A 19,052-nucleotide genomic window follows, 5' to 3' on the forward strand; every position below is an offset into this window, starting at 1 on the left:
ATTCCACGAAAACAGAGCAAGGGACATAGATAAGCATCTTCTATGAGCAGACACGTATAGGAGATGCCACAATCCTGCTGACATTTTGATTCTATAGAGAAATTATATTAAATATTATTATCATTTCTTTATAAATCTGAAAAATGTATGACATGTGATTTTTTTTTAAATTTAAATATTCCACTCTTAGGGGAATGATAGTAAAATTATTATTCAATTTTATTTCTGATCTCCTGTCTAGAAAATAGTAAGAGTTTGGTAATGAATGGTGTAATTCCATGTTCAGTCTTCAAGATGATTTTATTTCAGAAACTGTATTTCACGGACCCTGTAGACAGACAGAATCTGCAACACCAGACAGCAGCCGCCCTTACTACTGGGACAGTCACCGTGCTGGTTACAACTAACTCGCCAGCAAGAAGTCCACTCCATTTCCTTCTGCAAGAGCCTTTGAAGACTTTTTTTTTTTAAAGAAAAAAAAATAAGTGAAAATATTTAACGTCAACCAACAAAAACCACTATTAAGAGAGGGAGAGAAAGAAAAAAAAAAAAAAGCGGTCACTGTATAGGAAAACCTCTCTGTAACAGGCACATCTGAAACAAGGTTCTTATCCTGCAGGCACAGAAGAAACATAGGAGAAAGCTTGATATCCAAAAATAAGGGGTTAATATCCGAAATATAAAGAACTCATGTAACTTAGTTGCAAAAACAATCCAGTTTAAAAATGGGCATGTTTCGGGGCGCCTGGGTGGCACAGAGGTTAAGCGCGTGCCTTCGGCTCAGGGCGTGATCCCGGCGTTATGGGATCGAGCCCCATATCAGGCTCCTCCACTATGAGCCTGCTTCTTCCTCTCCCACTCCCCCTGCTTGTGTTCCCTCTCTCGCTGGCTATCTCTGTTAAATAAATAAATAAAATCTTAAAAAAAAAAAATGGGCATGTTTCCAAAGAAGATACCCAAATGGCCAACAGGCACATGAAAAGATGCTCAACATCACTCATCATCAGGGAAACACAAATCAAACGGCAGTGAAGTATCACCTTACACCTGTTAGGACGGATATTACCCAAAATGTAAGAGACAAATATGGAGAGCTTGTAGAGAAAAGGAAACCCTCGTGTACTACTGTCGGGACTGTGGATAGGAGGAGCCGCTGTGGAAAAGAGTACGGAGGTTCCTCAAAAAAATTAAAAATGGTATCAGCATCCAATCCAGCAAGTCCCCTTCCAGGAAGATTTCCAAAGGAAACAAAAACACCATCTTGCAAAGATACCTGCACCCCCACATTCGTTGCAGTATTATTTACAAAGACCAAGATGCAGACAACCTGAGTGTCCATCAGTGGATAAACAGATAAAGAATATGTGATAAAGACAGAGAAAATGGGATACTACTCAGCCGTAAGAAAGAATGAAATCTTGCCATCTGGGATGGACCTTAAGGGCGTTGTGCTGAGTAAGGCAAGTCAGACAGAGAGAGACAAATAGTTATGTGAGTTCACTGATTTGTGGACTCTTATCTATTTATCTATATTTTATACATGATTATATATTATATATCATATATTCTCAGTTATATATAATTATATATAATACATATATATAAAATAATGTTTTCTAAAATGCCCACACACAAACTCCCCTGGAAGAGATACTTGCTAATATTTTGTGCACATGTCCTACGTTCCAGGTACTAGGAGGGGCAGCCTGGGATCTAACGCCCATGGCCAGGTGAGCCTGGACCACGCCCACAGGGCTTCGCTGTGAAGTTGGAGCCCATGACCGGGCATCTTGGAGAAAACTGCCTCCAATTCACCGGCACTTCCTTGGTAGGTGAAAAGTCAGTCCTGGCATCTTCAGGGGCTGGCCACTAGTGTGTTTATTGTAAGGGACGCTGTCTTTGCTGGGGTCATGCAACAGGGAAGGGGGGCTGAAAAATGTGGAAATAAAGAGAAGAAGGTCACTGAGATGAATCATGTTTATTTCTATTAATTACATCACACCACTGAAACTCAGGTTTTTTCCATCCATAAAATGGGGTTATTATTAACATTTTTGAGTCCAACGATTCTTCGAAGGGCGCCGTCCTACACATGGAAGGATCCCTGGAGTCCACACACTAGATGCCAGCAGCCTTTACTCCCCCAGCCGTGACAACAAAAATGTGCCTGGACACTGCCACGCTCCATGGCGAAGGGGAGACAACGACAAAATCCCCCCTGGCTGAGAACCACGAAAAAGGCACCAAGACCATGCAGGCTTTCCATCCACCTTGGCCATCTCCTCTTTCCATCCTAGCCTTAAAATAAAAGTGCCCCAGCCCAGGGTCTTACACGGCACATGATTTCTTCAAAGTCCCAGCAGTGCTGGATGCAAACATTTAGGATGGAAGGATCTGCAGAATGACCTTAATAAAGTGTATTTCCTCCTTGTTGATTTGCGCATCGAGGGAAGTTTCATGCATCAAACAGAGCGCTCACTTGGCTTCATTTCTCATAAAGTGAAGTACGTCCTCCAGGATTAAGTGCCAGCAGGACGGCCTCATCAACACCAGCCACAAGCTCACAGCGAGGTGTGCACCGGCTCTGAGAATTCTTAAACAGACTCTGCCCTTTCAAAACTTTCCTCTGAAGCAAGCTTCCCTAAATAAGAGTCCTGGCTAAGAGCTCTTCATCACTGCCATTCCTCTGAGAGTTGCTTGAGTTTTCATCTCTGAATTAAATAAAGAGGCAATCTGAATAAAATCCAACTGGATAAAAGCTCTGGGTTACGTGCAATAAATTGGTTATAAATAACTAGGGAAGATCTGGAAGTATTTCTTTTAATTTCAGGGCAAGCTTAATTATTAAGCACAGAGCAAAAGTATGTATGTCATAGAATAACTATATGGGAAATACAAAAATAATTTATGAAAACGCCATAAAGGACAAACGGAACTCCCACTGGTAGCCAAATACCACGCAGGTGGGGCCCTTTGCCCACTGGGAGATCCACGGTGCCGTGACTAGATCTGAATCAATATTCGTCTTCAAATCCCAGTGCTGAAGGAGGCCAACTCAGCCCCAGAGAAACACATGGTGAGGAGACTCACCAGAAGGGTGCTCAGGTCTAGCCTGGCATGGTCCGACCAAGGACACAGGCGTGTGCCTCAGTGTCTGCAGACTGGAGTTTGAGCAGCAAAACCTCTCAGGCTAGGCCAGTTTCTTTGGAGAGCAAAAAGGTTCAAAGACGGAGATTATTAAGTGTGTGAGCTGGGCAAAAACGTGGGCATGCTGAGCTCTGGGGAAATTTTCATCCCAGAATGTTTTCATTATCCTGACTTTGAATTCCTATTTCTTCCCTGAAAAACAATATTTATTTTTTTTTCCTGTGGTCCTCAGCCAGTCGTGTGGTGACAGTGTTTATGTCCATAGCCTCCGTATACAGTTTCAAAGGGAAAAACGATTCTTAGGTGTGCTTAAAATCTTCAAGCCACTGGATATGCAAACCTCAGTAGGAAACCAGTAAGTTGAAAAAATAAATTAAATTAAAAGTAACAACATCAACGAAAACCCCAGGCTTCAAAGGAAAGAAAAAAGATGTTGAGAAGAAATAATCCAGGAGTCTCTTGAGCCCAAAATGCTTTCTAGCCGTGCTTTCAACTTGCACAAAGATTTTAGCTGTGTGCCCTTCCCTTCCACGGGAGAGGTGTTTCCTGAGAAGCTGGAGCAGGAAAACACAGTCCTCCCAAGCTCCACCATTTTCAGTTCCCTGGTGTCATAGCCCCTGAGGCAGATTCCCAGTGAGTTGGGAACCCCCACCTCTCTTTCTTTCGCCCTAAGGCAAATGACACATTTTCTCTGCTCTGAGCCCAAGGCATAGTGCTAGCAAGGACAAAAATTCTTCCACGGCAATGGGACCAAATGGCGCTGTCCCTGCAAACAGCCTACCCTGCAAATCTGCTTTCTGAGCATTATCATGATTTATCCTTAAGAAGCCTGGCATCTCAAAGGTAGAGTACCTTCCCAAGGCTTAAGGCCCTTTCTTGTCCTGACTACACGCCAAATTAATTTTGGCAGAAACATCCACGAGCTTGCCATCTTGGACTCTGATACATCTGATGTATACTGCTTCTGAGCTGGGGAAAGGTGCTCTATTGAGAAGGAGAGAAATGGCTATGGTATAAAAATATGCATGGGAAATTCACCGCATGCAAGCAGCCACATGCGATTACGAGTATATGAATATGTGCCGTGCACGTGAGGTGGGTGGAAACGTAATGCACTGTGTTTATGGACCGAGGCAAACATATCCTGGTCACAAGGGGCTTGAATCACAGGGGAGAGAAGGAGGCGCGGAAGAGGCCACATCCAAATGCACCAACACTGCCGCCAAAAGAAAGGTGATCAAAAATGCAGACGGTACAGACATCAGCCTGGAGGGTCCTGGACAGTCCCCACACGGCCACGATCAAAACCATGACCTAGACCCGTGAAATAAGTAGCAACGATGATCTCACAAATTCTGAATACAGACACACTTCAGGGTTTCTAAGGACAAATGTAAGATTAATTGATCGCAGGTAAAATGAAATCAGGCCATCGTTTCTGACTGATGGTCTTCAAAGCTTCAGTGGTCAACAACGACACAAGACTATATTTGGTAAGTCAGCAAAATCCGCTGTATTTGATAAGCCAGTCTTTCAGACGGGTCCAATTATGACCAGGCTCCGTTACGGCCAATATATGCCAACTGGCAGGATCCTAAGCATTTCAAAATTGAAATGATAATCTCTTTCATTTTCTGCAGGCAGAATTTTGAGTTCTCGTCTGATTCCTTAGCTGTGATATCCTCTTGATCCATGTGTCATTTAAGGATCTACACCATAAATTGTCAGTCTCCGCTGACAAATGGCAAGGAACTTTTTTATCATCCAGCGAGAATTCTGCAACCCATTATATTTTCCTTTTCGCTTCGTCTTCCAGGCAGCTTCAAGTCTCTAACCTTCCAGAGGGTTTCGTGTTTTCTCTGTGGTTTTCCATGTTCTCTTTTACATTCAGGGTCTACGAATCCTTACTTATAAAACAGACCAAGTCCTATAAGAAAGTTTGTAGTAAGGAGGGCACGTATTGCATGGTGCCCTGGGTGTTATACGCAACTAATGAATCATCGAACATTACATCAAAAACCAGGGATGTACTGTATGGTGACTAACATAACATAATAAAAAAATATTATTATAATAATAAAAAAAAGAAAGTTTGTAGGATATAAACCACAAATAATAAATAGGCCCCAGCTTAACATGTAAGAAAGCAAGAAGCACCATATACCAAATCTGCAGTAATATAGAGAAATACTTGAAAATGATCGATAATCACTGTTGCAAGCTTTGAGTGAACTGGGGAAGTAAAAATGTTTGTTTCATTAATTTTTCATCCTGAGAGAGGGACATGAGCAACAAAGCCTAGTGAGAATCCAAACTGGGGTAGCTGAATTTTTTAAAAAATTCTGCTGCAAGATGAAATGGGTGACAAATGTAGAAAGGGTTTTGGTCCAAGTTATAGACACAATATGAGTTAGAAAATCTGATGCTAAAAATCTAAAAATTAAACTCTGTACTACCCTTTTCTTCACCCCATGTACACAGCAGAAGTGCCTTTCTCGAGTGAAGTTATGGCAGTGACCAACAAACGCGTTCTTCAAGGTGAAAAAGGAATTCGGTCAAACCACTGAGTAGATGCATTGGCTCTCAGGTCACTCCTATGCCTTAAAATTCTAGTCTGGGATTTTTAGTGGACAAACACACTACTGGGATGAATTCAAGAACTAAGACTAGAACTAAGACACAGAAACTCAACCAAGTGGCCACACTTCTGCCAACAACGAACGAGAACTCTATGAGAGCCACTGCATGAGTGTTCGATGTTAGCCTCTGCCGTGCACACCGCGAAGCCTACATCCGAGAAAGTTGGCTAATATGAGTTCAAGGATGGATACTAGCACTTAAAGGCTGAGAGCGAAGGTCCCTGCTTCCAATACGGCATCAGATCTTACATGGAGACTTGGACTTTGCTTCCCTCGGGGAAGATTATAAAGCACTTCTGGATGATAACATGCAAGCACGCTTCTACGAGATGGGAACTGGGCTTATCTGAAATGTCATCTTACCATCTGGCACCGTCATGTCCGAGAGCAGAGCTGTAATGTCAGGCCATCACCAGTCGGTTGCTACCCTGAACACAGAAACCCAGTAAGTCCTGTCCTTGGGACACTCACTGGATCTATCACTTTGATTCCTGATTTGAAAGTGGTTGCTCCAGAACTGATGGGCACCATCTTTAATTACATCTGACAAGCCCCGTGTATTGAGGGATGGTTCGTGTGCAGACACAAAGCTGAACAAACACACAAACACTGAAGAGACCACAGGGCTGAGTTTGTCAATGTCTAAGCTGTAGATGGTAAAACTGCACGTCCCGCTGTGCCATTAAAACTAAAATACAGGCTTCTGGAAGCTTCTGGAAATCACTGCTTATCTTATGAAAGCAAGGAGGTCTCTGACACATGCCAGGAAAAGGAAGAGCATGGAAGTCTGGTGACAGAAGGTATCGAGCTATGAAATTACAGATTAAAAAAACAAATAGATAATAACCCAGAGACAATGCTAAATCTACGTAATTTCTAGAGGAAATTATTTTATTACAATATTAATGAGTTTTTGTTCTAGAAGTTTACAGCAGGGTCCATAAATTTCAGCAATAAATGATATCCTCTTTAACAGCATATACTTTTCATGACAAAGAAAGACGATAAGAACGTTTTGACTTCCGAGCTTAACATTCACTCACGTAAGCAAGAAATCTCCCAGGAAAGGTGCACTCTGAGGGTTAAAAACAACAACACTCTCTATGAAAAACGGGAGACCTATTCAAGAAAGCAGGACGGTTTAGAGGGTGGGCTCCGGATTTAAATACTGGCCCTAGCACTTCCCAGCTGTGTGTATTTTGGCGAGTTACCAAACCTTTAGGTTTCAATCTCCCCATCTGCAAAATGGGCATAAAAGCCCAGCTGTGTCAGAGTGCTGCTGCGGGTATAACGGGCATGATCCCTGCACTATCCCCACGGCAGCACCTGGCACACGGAGAGCGTGTCAAAGGCTCATCTGTAGTCCTAGGACGTAAACACAGACCGTGTCCAAAGAATGACTGCATTCAATAAAAAAGGAAATAAACTTTTCATTCTGAAGCTGGCATTTAAGCAAGAACGTTAAAGAAAACAGAAGGGTCACGAACCCAGATGACTTGAGATGGCCTGAAGTTCTAGCTAGTTGCTGGCACACAGGTAATACCTTTTCTTTCAAAACCCAAGTGATTCAGCTTCTTAAAACCAATAATGTTCTCTCAACAGATGGGGAAGCATTTGGGGGCAGTGGGATTCCAGAATGAAGCTTACAATCACGGCTGCACGAACTCTGACCTCCATGCGTCCTTGGTGGCTCACTCGTCTACGACACACGTTGGCTTGGAACCTGTTCCTACGGAACGTGTCCACTGTGGCAAGAACCTGGGTGGCTTGGAGCCTCGCACAGCCAGAATCTCTGCAAATCCAGGCGCCTTCATTTGGTAACAACGCTCCCCAAGCACATGGACTCCTAAGTATACACACACGCGTGCACACGAACGCTGCTCATCCCTAGAGAGCTCTGCTGGAGGAAGCACTGTCGGCTGGATGGCTTGGCCCCACACTACTAGGATTTTAGATGAGAAGGTCTGTACCACATTTTATGCACAACATACACCATACGCACAGTGCGTCCCTTATCAAGGTGTCTTTGGAGCTACGTGTGTACCCCGAACAAGAGCACAGGATGGACTCCCCGCTCCAGACTTGGATTCCATTATCAGCTACACCACACTTTATCCTCAGAAGTAGCCAACATATCCCCTGAAATGAGGACACAGCAGATGTGGCCTCTCCCTCGTAGAGGTTCCTGGCCCCCAAACAAGAGCTCTCCTCCCTGTGGCAAGATGCCAAGGCTTGGGTCCTAGATGCCACCGCACGCCGGCATCTCAGTCACACGGCTGGGCCCTACAGACGTGCACTAGTGAGCAGGGACACAGGGACAAGGCTGGCTTGACGTGCAGGAAACACACAACTCGGGAGACCACAGGTCAAGCCACCCTCTCACTATAGAAACAACAGACCACGTCGGGAGAAGCTGGACAGAATGTCCAGAGAAGGAGACCCTGAGCTCGGTGCTCCACACTTCGAACCAAAGGCCATGTGGCTTTCACCCACATGCGGGTCTGGGGTGATGGGGTGATGCTCAGACATGTCAGGGTTGGCAGCAGGAGGCCAATGATGGGATAGAAGGAAGAGGGAATGAGGCGATCATCATGTTAAAACTGAAAACACAGGGCACCTGGATGGCTCGGCCATTAAGCATCTGCCTTCAGCTCAGGTCATGATCCTGGGGTCCTGGGATTGAGCCCCGCATTGGGCTCCTTGCTCGGTGGAAAGCCTGCTTCTCCCTCTCCCACTCCCCTTGCTTGTGTTCCCTCTCTCACTGTCTCTCTGTGTTAAATAAATAAATAAAATTTTAAAAAGAAAAAAAAAAACTGAAAACAGACTCTCACTCATCATAAAATAGCATAAATCATTAGAGTGTAGCTATACCTTCCTTGACAATTTACCCCAAGGGACCCCTGGGATCAGAGGCACCGAGTCAAACAACTTTGAGGCATGAATCACATCTGAACTTTGAGGGAACAGTGCCTCCCAACCCCCACTCCAGGGGTGTGGAATGGACAGGCTGTTGCCAGGCCCCGGCGGCCACTCTGTCAGAGAAATAGAGGTCATCACGCTCACCCGTGGGGTCACAAGGTAGAGAACAGAGCCGCCCCCACCCCTGCACCCTGCACCAGGGCTGCCTTTAGCTACCAGTCAGCATTACTGCCAGGTCTGTGGTCTCTTTAATGACACGGCAAGCCATCGTTTGTTGCATCAGGGAAAATGGAAATCAAGACCACGGTGAGACACACTACACATCTCTCACCAGGTCTAAAATAAAAAATAGTGACCACGGCAAATGCTGGAATGGAGGCAGAAAAACGGGCTCATTCTCACATTGCTAGTGAGAACGTAAAATGGTGCAGCTGTAGTCGGGCCGTTTCCATAATCCTAAACAAGGAGCGAGCATACAACCCCGCAGACCTACCCCAGGGCATTCATGCCAGAGAAATGAACTTATGTTCACACAAAACTCGGTACGTGAATGTTCGTGGCAGCTGTACTCGTAACAGCCCCGAAGCGGAAAGAGCCCAGATGTCCTTCGGCAGGTGAATGGCTAAGCCATCCGTGGCACAGCCATACCACAGACCGCCTCCCGGCAAAAGGAACAAACGACCGATGCGCCCTGCAACCCGAATGAGTCTCCGGGGAATGAAGCAGAGTGAAAAAAGCCAATCCTAAAATGTTGCATTCGGCATAATTCCATTTGCACATCACATTTGAAATGACAAAATTTTAGAAGTGGAGGAAAAATTAGTGGTTGCCCGGGTTTAGAGAGGGTAGAGGTGCAGGGGCGAGGAGGAGGTGTTTTACGTGGACAACAGGAGGGACCCTTGTGGCAGTGGATTCAACAAGAGGCGCCCGGGCCAAGCACACATACAGGCTGGTCTGCGTACTCCCCTCCCGAACTCTACCGATACCGAGCCCCTGGCTGCAGAAGGGAGCTCTCGTTTTGCAAAATGTTATCACTAAGGGAACATGGTAAAGTGTACACAGATCTCTCTGTACTTCTTTTTATAACTGCAATGCCTATGAATCTACAATTATCTCCATAAAAAATGCAATAAGGAAGGAGGGGGTAGAAAAAAAGAGGTCAACGGGAATTTCTTCCAGGAATCCCATGTGATTGAGAACCCAATGATCGCTATTGGTGCTTACAGAAATTATAGAGCCCACGCGCTGGAAAGTTAACCAACAGCCTTCACAGGGAAATGATAAACAAGGTGCAAGATTAATACTTAATAAGTACGAAGAAAATGCTCACTTTTTAAAGCTGAAATAGGAGAAATGCAAACACCTTTCAAAAACCGAGACAGAGTGAGAATCACTTGGGCTAATAAACACATGTGGTTAAAATAAGATGGCAAACTGATGGCAAACCATACCCAGACAGAGGCTGCCCTGGACCAAGGCTAAGGGGGGCTGGGGCTCAGCCCTGTGTTTCTCCAGGAGGCAGAGCCCCACGTTGGCATAAGCAAATCACCCAATCTGCAGGTCTGTTTCTCCAAACAACTGTTTGCATCACAGAACGTGGGGGGATGTGTTCCTTGTAGGAGAGCCCCCATGGTATCCAGGCAACACCACTGTTCCCAGCAGACATGAATCAGACACCTTGGAAAAGGTGGGAGCTTTTCTCCCTATACTCACTTATTCTGCATCATGTTCATTATCACCCAGTCGAAAGGGTAGACGTTCTTCCCAATGAGGTTCTTAAACATGATGAATGTTTCCATCAGGAAATCCTGAAATAAAAAAACCAGAACATTGCAACAGCCCACCAGGAGAAAGGAGAAAACCAACCCCCTCTTGAATAATTACAGTATAAATGACCTCATTGTTTTTTAGCGGAATGAAAACATTCTAAAAAGTAATGAAGATGTATTTCACAGGGGCTTTTTTCTTTCTGTTGGCTGGAGCACCTCCTGCCTGTGATAACTTTTTCAGGGATATATTTGGAACAGGACTAGGGCGGGACTCTGTCATAGTCATAAAGAGGAGATCTCCAGGTTGCAAATATGCGTTCTTTCTGCTTAGGGGAAAACACACTTTTTGCAAACATAACAGGTAGAATTTACTCTAAACACATTTCATTAGGAACAGGGCCCAGCAGGTTGAATATGGGGTAGTAACATCCATTCCTTTCTCTTACGTAATTTACAAACAAACGGCTCAAGCAGGAACTCCTGACCACCTGCACCAGCTCTGGGCATCATAACCTTCGGAGCATGCGGTCATGTGGCCACTCTTAGACGGCAGCTACGACCCCACAAGCTACTCATTTTGCTTATGCCAACCGTGGGCATGACCCTCTGCACTTCACGGGTCATTCCCTGCCATGCTATGCCTCTTCCATGCTACTAAGACTGCTCGCGGCATCAGGAAGGGGTACCCGTTTCCTAGGGTCTCCACCCTGTGCCTGTCAGAATTAGGAGAATTTCTGAACCTGATGGCTTGGCCCTTGTTCTGAGATGACCAGAACAAAACTAGCGGTTACCCTGGAATCACACATCCCCGGGAGTGTGCATGCTCCCTCCAGGTGTGGGGTAGGCAAGGGAAAAGCAACAGAGAATTCACTTCGAAAACTGAGGCCACGGTCAGAGATTGCCAAATGAGTGGGTATTTCTCATTTATTTAATCTACGGAATCATAATTAGGTGCAATGGCTGTGAAGCCCACGGTGGTGTACAGAATTTAAGCAGCCAAGAAAGCAACTCTCAGCAAAGTTGTAAACAAGGGCTTCTCGCAAAAAGGCTCAAGCTAAATCTGACAGATCAGTAAGCTGATGTGCCAGGTTAGATACTTTCTTTGCAACCTCACTAGCCATGCCGGGTTCTGGCAAGTCAGGGAGCAACTCGTGATCCCCTTTTTACAGCAGAGGCCCCCAGTCAAGGAGAAGATCAGGACCTGGACCTCTTCAAGAGAGAAGTCAGCCCTGCGTCCTCCAGACTCTGCTGACACGAACTCTGACCACCAAGCCCTGAGTTCACTCTGGGCAGGAGCGCTCTGGGGGTCCCCGGGCACAACAAACAGGGCATCTCTCCCCAGGCTAATAACTGCAATTCATATCTCTCCACTTAAGTTTTCCCACTTTGTCAAGAGTTTCTCATTTTAATGACCAGGTTGCGTATTCGGCCGGCTGAGTGCCATAATTTCGCCACATCTCCATTTGCATGAAATTGCTGGCTTTCTTGCTGATCACTCCTCAAAGCCTAATAATTGAGATACAGGGTCTGGGTTTTATTATTCTGGAAGAGAAGCATATTTTCCCAACTCCCTTATTTATTTTTTTTTTTCTCTAGGAAACACAGTCCCATACTTCATTAGTATGGCTCAGCTGTTAAATTTTGGTACTTTGCTGATCAGACAAAATGCTGCATATTGTGGAGGATGAGGTTTTGCAAGGCGTCCTTGTCCGTCTGCATAATTTACTAGCCACAGCGATGGTCCCCACCACGGCCGATGAGGCTTAGCAGACCATTACACTGGTATCTCCAAGTCAACAAGGGGACACAGAGGACTAATACAAGATATTCTGTGAAACTTTCCTCTTCCAGCGCCAATCCATTCCTGCCGTATTTTTCAGTTTGATTATTCACAGGATGCCCCATATAAGTGGGCAGCTCTAACAACAGCCATCAATCCAGAGGCAAATCTTCTTGTCATGAATCCATCTGCTTCTGTCCATCCCCATCCCCACCCACCTGGATAAACAGTCATCCTCTCTCACCCGGACTGTGGAGGGGAATCCTGACCTGTCTGCCCGTGTCCACTCTTGTCCCTCTTGGTCCCCACCCTTGACCCAGAGTGGCCTTTTCAAATGGCAATTCTGGTCAAGGCACCAACACTTCCCAACCTCCCATTGAACCCACATCCCCAGGAGCTTCCCAATGTTCATAGATTAAAGACAATGTATCTTGGACCTCAGAAGGAATTCATGCTACGCCAAAGGAGTAGGTGTTTCAAACAAGGACCCTCAATAGATGCTAAACTCATCGGATGAAAAATGGTCATGGGATTGGACACTGGCCGTTTTGTGGGTGCCAAAGCATCAGCCAAAAATTACATGACAACTGTGAAGGGGTAGGTATCTTCACAATGGGGAGATCAGGCTGGTACCCACTCTCAACCAAGTGATCAAACTTATGGTCAGTTAACAGTGAGCTCGGCATTCCCACCCTCCAATGGGTACAACGGGGAGCACGGGACACCAGCTCTGAAGCTCTCCGGCCAAAGGGATGAACTTGAATTTTAGGCCAAGCTTCCGGTTTGCAGGATGGACAGAGGGATAGAGGAACACGCTGAAAGCCATTACAAAGCAGCATGAAGAAAGACAAGACAAGGTGAGGGGCTTGTTCTAGGAAAAAGAGAGATGAAGGAGGCCATGAGTGAATGTGGACTGGATGCTGATTTGAGGAAGTCCCTCATAAAAGACAGAAAAGACTGGGAAGAATTGAGAAAATCTGAGTATGGATGGTGTGTGTGTCACGATCTAGAAAGGCAACGAGGCCATCAGGGAAAGTCTTACTTCTTGAGAGAGGTCTGCTGAACCATTAAGGAGATGCATGGTTCTCACACGCTTACAGGATTTGGCTGAAGAGTGAGTGAAACAGAGACACAGGGGCGGCAGGCATGCTCAAGTGCTCGGATTTGGGTGTTAGGAATCGTAGTTTTCATTGTACTGTTCTTTCAGGTTCTCTGTGCAGTGGAAGTTTTTCATGACAAATAGGGGAAAGAGTACAAGTAAAACTGGGGGAATGCACATGGGATCCATGGGCCATAGCAATGTTGGCATTAGGTCTGGATCCCTCGCTATAGTTTCGCAAGACGTTAACACTGGGGAAGCTGGGTGTCATATTACTCTGTATAGCCACATGTGATGCCACAATTATCTCAAAACATTTACTCAAAAAAACAAATGCTTGAAAAAATAATTTTAAAACAATGGGGAGCAAACAAATGATGTAGGAAGTTAAAAACAAGCAAAGAACACAGAGTTTCTCAGCATGGAGCACAGGGTCCTGTGTAGTTTGATGGCCCTGTCCAGGCTCATCCCATCCCTGGCCCCCCCCACCCCCCACCCAGCATCCTGTACATGACACCCCACCCCCACCAGGTTCCAGCCTCAGTATTGCACAATCCTCTTCTTCTCAAAGGCTTCCTGACCAGCTGACTCAGTCCAGTCTGGCTACTTTATAAGGACCATTCCCTTGCAGCACGGACAATGGGGGTCGGTAGAAGGACTCCCTGATTAACCGAGATGTTCTCCAGCACACTACAGGGAATGAGAGCAGGCCGGTCTGCTTTGCCCACTACTTCCCCCACCGTGCGACCATAGAGTGATGCTCCATAATAAGTATTGAGTGAGCTCACCGAGAAAGGGCTCTGCACTCCCCAGACTCGTCATCCGGTGAGAGGACCTTGCTACAGCTCCATTCACAAGGGAAGGGTCACGAGACACAAACGTGTCCAGCAAAGGCTGCCCCTCCCACTCAGGATGCTGCGGGTCACAGGGAGCTCAAGGCTCACCCACCAGCAGAACGTTTCGTAGGCACGGACAGCCCCCTGCGAACATCCATGCTTTCCTAATCCCCACGAGCATCCTCGGTCCCTGCTACCCAGGTGTGCATATCAGCAGCACCTCAGGACAGGCCGATGGCCGAGTGGGACACACAGGGTAAGGAGCAATGAACAAAGGGCGTGTGTCCACTGGAGAGCCCAGGGCAGGTATCAGGTCGGGGTCCTCAGAAGGGGTGGGACAGACGCTGAATGAAGGTGGGAGGGCATTCCAGATACAGAAACCTGATAGCTCACAGGCCTACCAACTGGGCTTCCCTAGGTTACAACCTAGAAGTGGAGAGGCCACTGGACAGGTGGGGCTGCTCGGGGATACATGGCCAGCCATGAGTCCACAGTGGAGGCCAGAGGACCACGGCCCTCGAGTTCTGCATTCACTCGACATTTAAGCAGCAAGTATTACTTCTACCCGCACTGTCCTTGGATACGGCACTGTTCATTCAGTCGCTCAGCAGACATTTCTGAAGGGCCACCTGGTGGGAATTTGGGACACGTGGCACGACAGCTCTCGTCCCTGGAAGGTCTAGGAATTCCTCATCAGCCCCGATCTCACTACGGAGACTGTGTTCCTGATGCTGAGACTGGACACGTGAGCACCAGCAGCCCATCCTGCCGCTCGGCATCTTCCCTGCAGGAGAGCAGAACGCTCCCGCGAGACGCACCACGCTAAAGAGACACTCTGTCCTGAGAGTCGGGAACCGCACGCGCCCCTTCTTTTCCTTTTCTGGATCAGTCATTCTGCCTCACGCTGTGCTCCCTCCTCTCCCCGGCCTGGGGTCCGAGCGGCCATTTGAGAGACTGTAAAAGTAACAGCTCTGCGGCATATGACTGTGGCATTGATGGTAACTGCGGTTTTCTATGGGAATCGCGCATCCAACCAAACTAGGGCTAAATTCGAAAACACGAAGCAGCGCTTTTTACAAGGACATGATCCCGAGAAAATGGTCCAGGCGATTTTCAGATCGCAGTACTAACTAACTTTCAATTATTTAACACAAAATGATCTCTCATTTTTGTGAGTGGTTGTCAGAATAGAAAAATAGTCAAATACTTTCCATGTACAGTTAATGGACAGGAACCCATTTTACAAAGGTTCTGACAGATTAACAACAATAAAAAAGGTCTACAATCCTTGCAATATGAATTCGTGATATCCAAACCACAAATGCCATTTTATAACGGAAATCAAATTGTCCGCAAATAATTGATTTTTCTGAACTGCTGTGTCCAAAGAAAAAAAAGTCCCTGGGGAAATCAGGACCACAACACGTAGTAAATATGTGATCATCTGCTCCGTGCAAGGAGAGAGGGCACACACTTGGAATTCAGCAAATTACAGTCATTTTTAAAAACCATTCTGTAGAGGGGCGCCTGGGTGGCACAGCGGTTAAGCGTCTGCCTTCGGCTGAGGGCGTGATCCCGGCGTTATGGGATCGAGCCCCACATCAGGCTCCTCCGCTATGAGCCTGCTTCTTTCTCTCCCACTCCCCCTGCTTGTGTTCCCTCTCTCGCTGGCTGTCTCTCTCTCTGTCAAATAAATAAATTAAAAAATCTTAAAACAAAACAAAACAAAACCATTCTGTAGAATCACGTTTCACAAGGCACTAAAGCTTCCCTCCAACGGCACCTCTTAAGAGTTCAGATGAAATATTTTTCACGGCTTGCATGTGTGAATTTGGATCATAGGACTATTCTGATAAGGGGTAAATGATTAATTGGAGCCCTAAGTATTCGGGATGGGTAATGCTGCTCATTCTGAAAACTGCATTATTCAGCCTAGAATGCCATCTAGGAAATTGCTCCTATAGGTTCAGCTACAGCTCTCCTTCCACTGACCCAAACAGGGCTGAGGGACACAGTTAAGATTCACTGGTGGCACGGAACGTTCCACGTCTCACATGTGATTTCACTGCATCATGACAGCTGAGGAATGACAGGACACAAACATGATGCAGATCACGTACCTGAGCGACCCCTCCTTTAGGCTGCACATCTGGATTTTTGAAAAGAACTAAACACCCAGAGACACAAACACATATACATTCTCGCTCCTTTACTTTCATTTAAGGAAAACTGCTGATTTTAACGTGTGGACCCATTTTTGTCTCCTTAGAAATTTAAATACATGCACACACACACACACTCAGAGTGGCAACAATTAATAAGGATGTTTTTTATTAGAAATAATCCTTTGGAAAATAACTATTAAGTGCACTCTTCTTCTCCTCCCTTAGTAAGGTAGATATAACGATGTTAAGTGTCACCAACCTTGTTCTAGAAACACTAGCAGAATTTGCTGGATCCTATAAGAATCTAGGGGTCTCAGAAATGAAATCTGTGTTACTAGACCCCAGAGTTTAGGTCAACATCTAACCAAGAACTCTGCCAACAAGTGTGGTGGCAGCTCTGCAGAAGACATCTGCCACCTGGCCGTGGGATTTCAGGTCGTTGGGGAGGTGGTTCTAAGCACTAACTTCCCCTCTATTATGCTTCTCCTAATTAAGCTGTATCATAGTTGTATCGAGGGTGACTGGAGAATTATTTGGAGAAAGCTGATGAGCTCCCATGATTAGAGCTAATTAATACCAGAGTATAATTTAAAGCTGAAAAGACTCTCTGGCTTCTGCTATTGAGAAGCCAATCAATACGTGAACAGGAGTTACTAGAAGACTGTCCATGAGTAGTGGCCCCACATCTCCAGCGATCCCAGAGCATAAGGAAGCTCTTTCTGCGCTGACATGCTGAGTCACCGCCCAGTTCAGTGTTAGGAACAAGCCCGTGTGTCGGGACACTTACCTTCTTAGAAACATGGCCTCCCTTACCAGGTCGCTTCCCAAACCAATTGGAGCCAAATTCCCATGCAAAGTGACACTTAAAATGGAAATACCAACACCAGTGTTTTGCCTAAAATGCTGGCCCCCAAACACATCATATGAAAACGGCCACAGTTACACTCACCACAACGTCAGTCCTCATTTTTCCGAAAGTCTTGATCAAATGGGCGTAATGATAATCTTCCATTTGTCGTAAAATGGCTGTCATACAAGCTACAAAGTTTCCCTGTAGAGGAATCAAAAGAAATAATTAGATGGGGAGAGAGAAAACCACTCATAGGAAACGTTGGTATCAACTAAGAGTCTGGTGTGGAAATAGTCAGGGAGAAGCAACGGGGCATGGGCAGGGGGTCACCGAACTCCAGCCCCCTGGCTGGCTGGCTAGCATAAGAGGACTGGTCCTTGCAACCTCACAATCTTCGGCTTTGCTATACCGCCTTCTCTCTAACTGCATTAAATGCTTCCTGACACATGGCTGTCCAGGCTGGAAAAACCAGCTCTAAATATTTTTGCATTAAATATGCAAAAATTAAAGGTAAGATTGAAACCACTGACACTCCTATTTTGTGCCCCATGGAAAATCGCTGCTCTTATTACCAGGCGAAATGTGTGTGCAGCCCTTCCTCTTGGGCCGTGGCAAAGAGAGGCCTTTTATTTCTCAAAATCTGCTTGTGTCCCCCTTGGCCAATTTGGAGGCAATCACCACCGATTCCACAATGAGTTATGGTCCAATTCTTTTCCACAAGAAGAACGTGAGGAGGCATGCAGGCTCATCAGTATGTAAAGTGGGCGAGAGGAGGGCTTCTCCTAGCAGACAGAGCAGGAAGACAAGGAAGAGGAGGAGGGAAAACAGACACCAACCAACAGAGTCAAGACATGGAGAAAACAAGAGGCCAAAGCAGCTAATGAAGAGGCAGCTAGGATGTGTGCGACTCTGAGTATGCACGGGCGTGTGCGTGTAAGTGTGTGTGTGTGTGTGTGTGTGTGTGTGTGTGTGTGTGCACTTTAGGGGACTGACCTTGTTGCCACTGTCCACAATTTATCCCTTCTGTGGGTCATGGCACAGGACATCTTAAAAGCCATCCTTGCTTTTCTATATTTTCTCCGAACTTCATGACATTTTAAGAAACATAGCACATATATTTTCTCCCATTACACCAGTATGAGTCTGGCCCAATTACAGGATGAGACATACATTCAGACATATCCCCAATTTTGCCCTCTTCAATGAGTTCAGAACTGCATTCTTTTACGACCCCCACTCTCACTAAGCAGTGTATTCGAATACCTCCATGTCCTCTGCATTAATCTGGAACACATACTCTACAGTGAAACATTACAGTCCGGTATTTCTCCCAATTTTCTTTCTCCAGTATACATGTGTGCTTCCAAATGAGTCCTCAAAGGGTGCATTACACAAATTGAACAAATGCGAGAATGACAATACAGTATGTTCCATTTGTACAGAAATGTAAATTATTTGTGAATGATGATAATTGCCCAGATTTGGATTCCAAGTTGGTGTGCAGAGGAAGAGTTAAAGAATGTTTGTTTTCCGCTGGAGGAATGATTTGGAAAATGGCACAACGTCTATGCATACGAACTTTGGAAATACGTAACTATTTGGCATCCCCGTGAGCTCAGGAGAAGCTGCCTTTGTATCTCTACTCTTTAGAGACGCTAGTTTTTGGAAAAGGGTCTTCGTAATATTACGAGTTGATCAACCACCATGTGTCGAATGCTGTGCCGAGGCCCCGTTCAACCCCACCACGGATTCTCTTCTTGTCCCATTTGACAGGCAGTCAGGCAGAGGCTGAGTGTCCCCCTCAAGGAGTAAGCGACAAAACTGGGCAAGAACCCAGCACTGCCAGGT

At 45.9% G+C, this 19,052-nt stretch overlaps 1 protein-coding gene across 2 annotated transcripts in view; it reads right to left on the reverse strand.

Moving 5' to 3' along the window:
- The window catches only part of DOCK1 (dedicator of cytokinesis 1), a 495,194-nt gene that overhangs the window by 167,006 nt on the left and 309,136 nt on the right, over nt 1-19,052 (reverse strand). For both annotated transcript variants that reach the window (XM_045809510.2, XM_045809509.2), the window contains exons 28-29: nt 17,304-17,405; nt 10,419-10,513 (exon numbers count right to left, since the gene is read on the reverse strand). In XM_045809510.2, coding sequence (XP_045665466.2) covers nt 10,419-10,513; nt 17,304-17,405 — 197 coding nt within the window. The remainder of the gene's footprint in view (nt 1-10,418; nt 10,514-17,303; nt 17,406-19,052) is intronic.

This window comes from Ursus americanus, chromosome 6, assembly GCF_024610735.1.
Source record: "Ursus americanus isolate L20-20 chromosome 6, mUrsAme1.1.p, whole genome shotgun sequence".
Lineage (NCBI taxonomy): Eukaryota > Metazoa > Chordata > Mammalia > Carnivora > Ursidae > Ursus > Ursus americanus.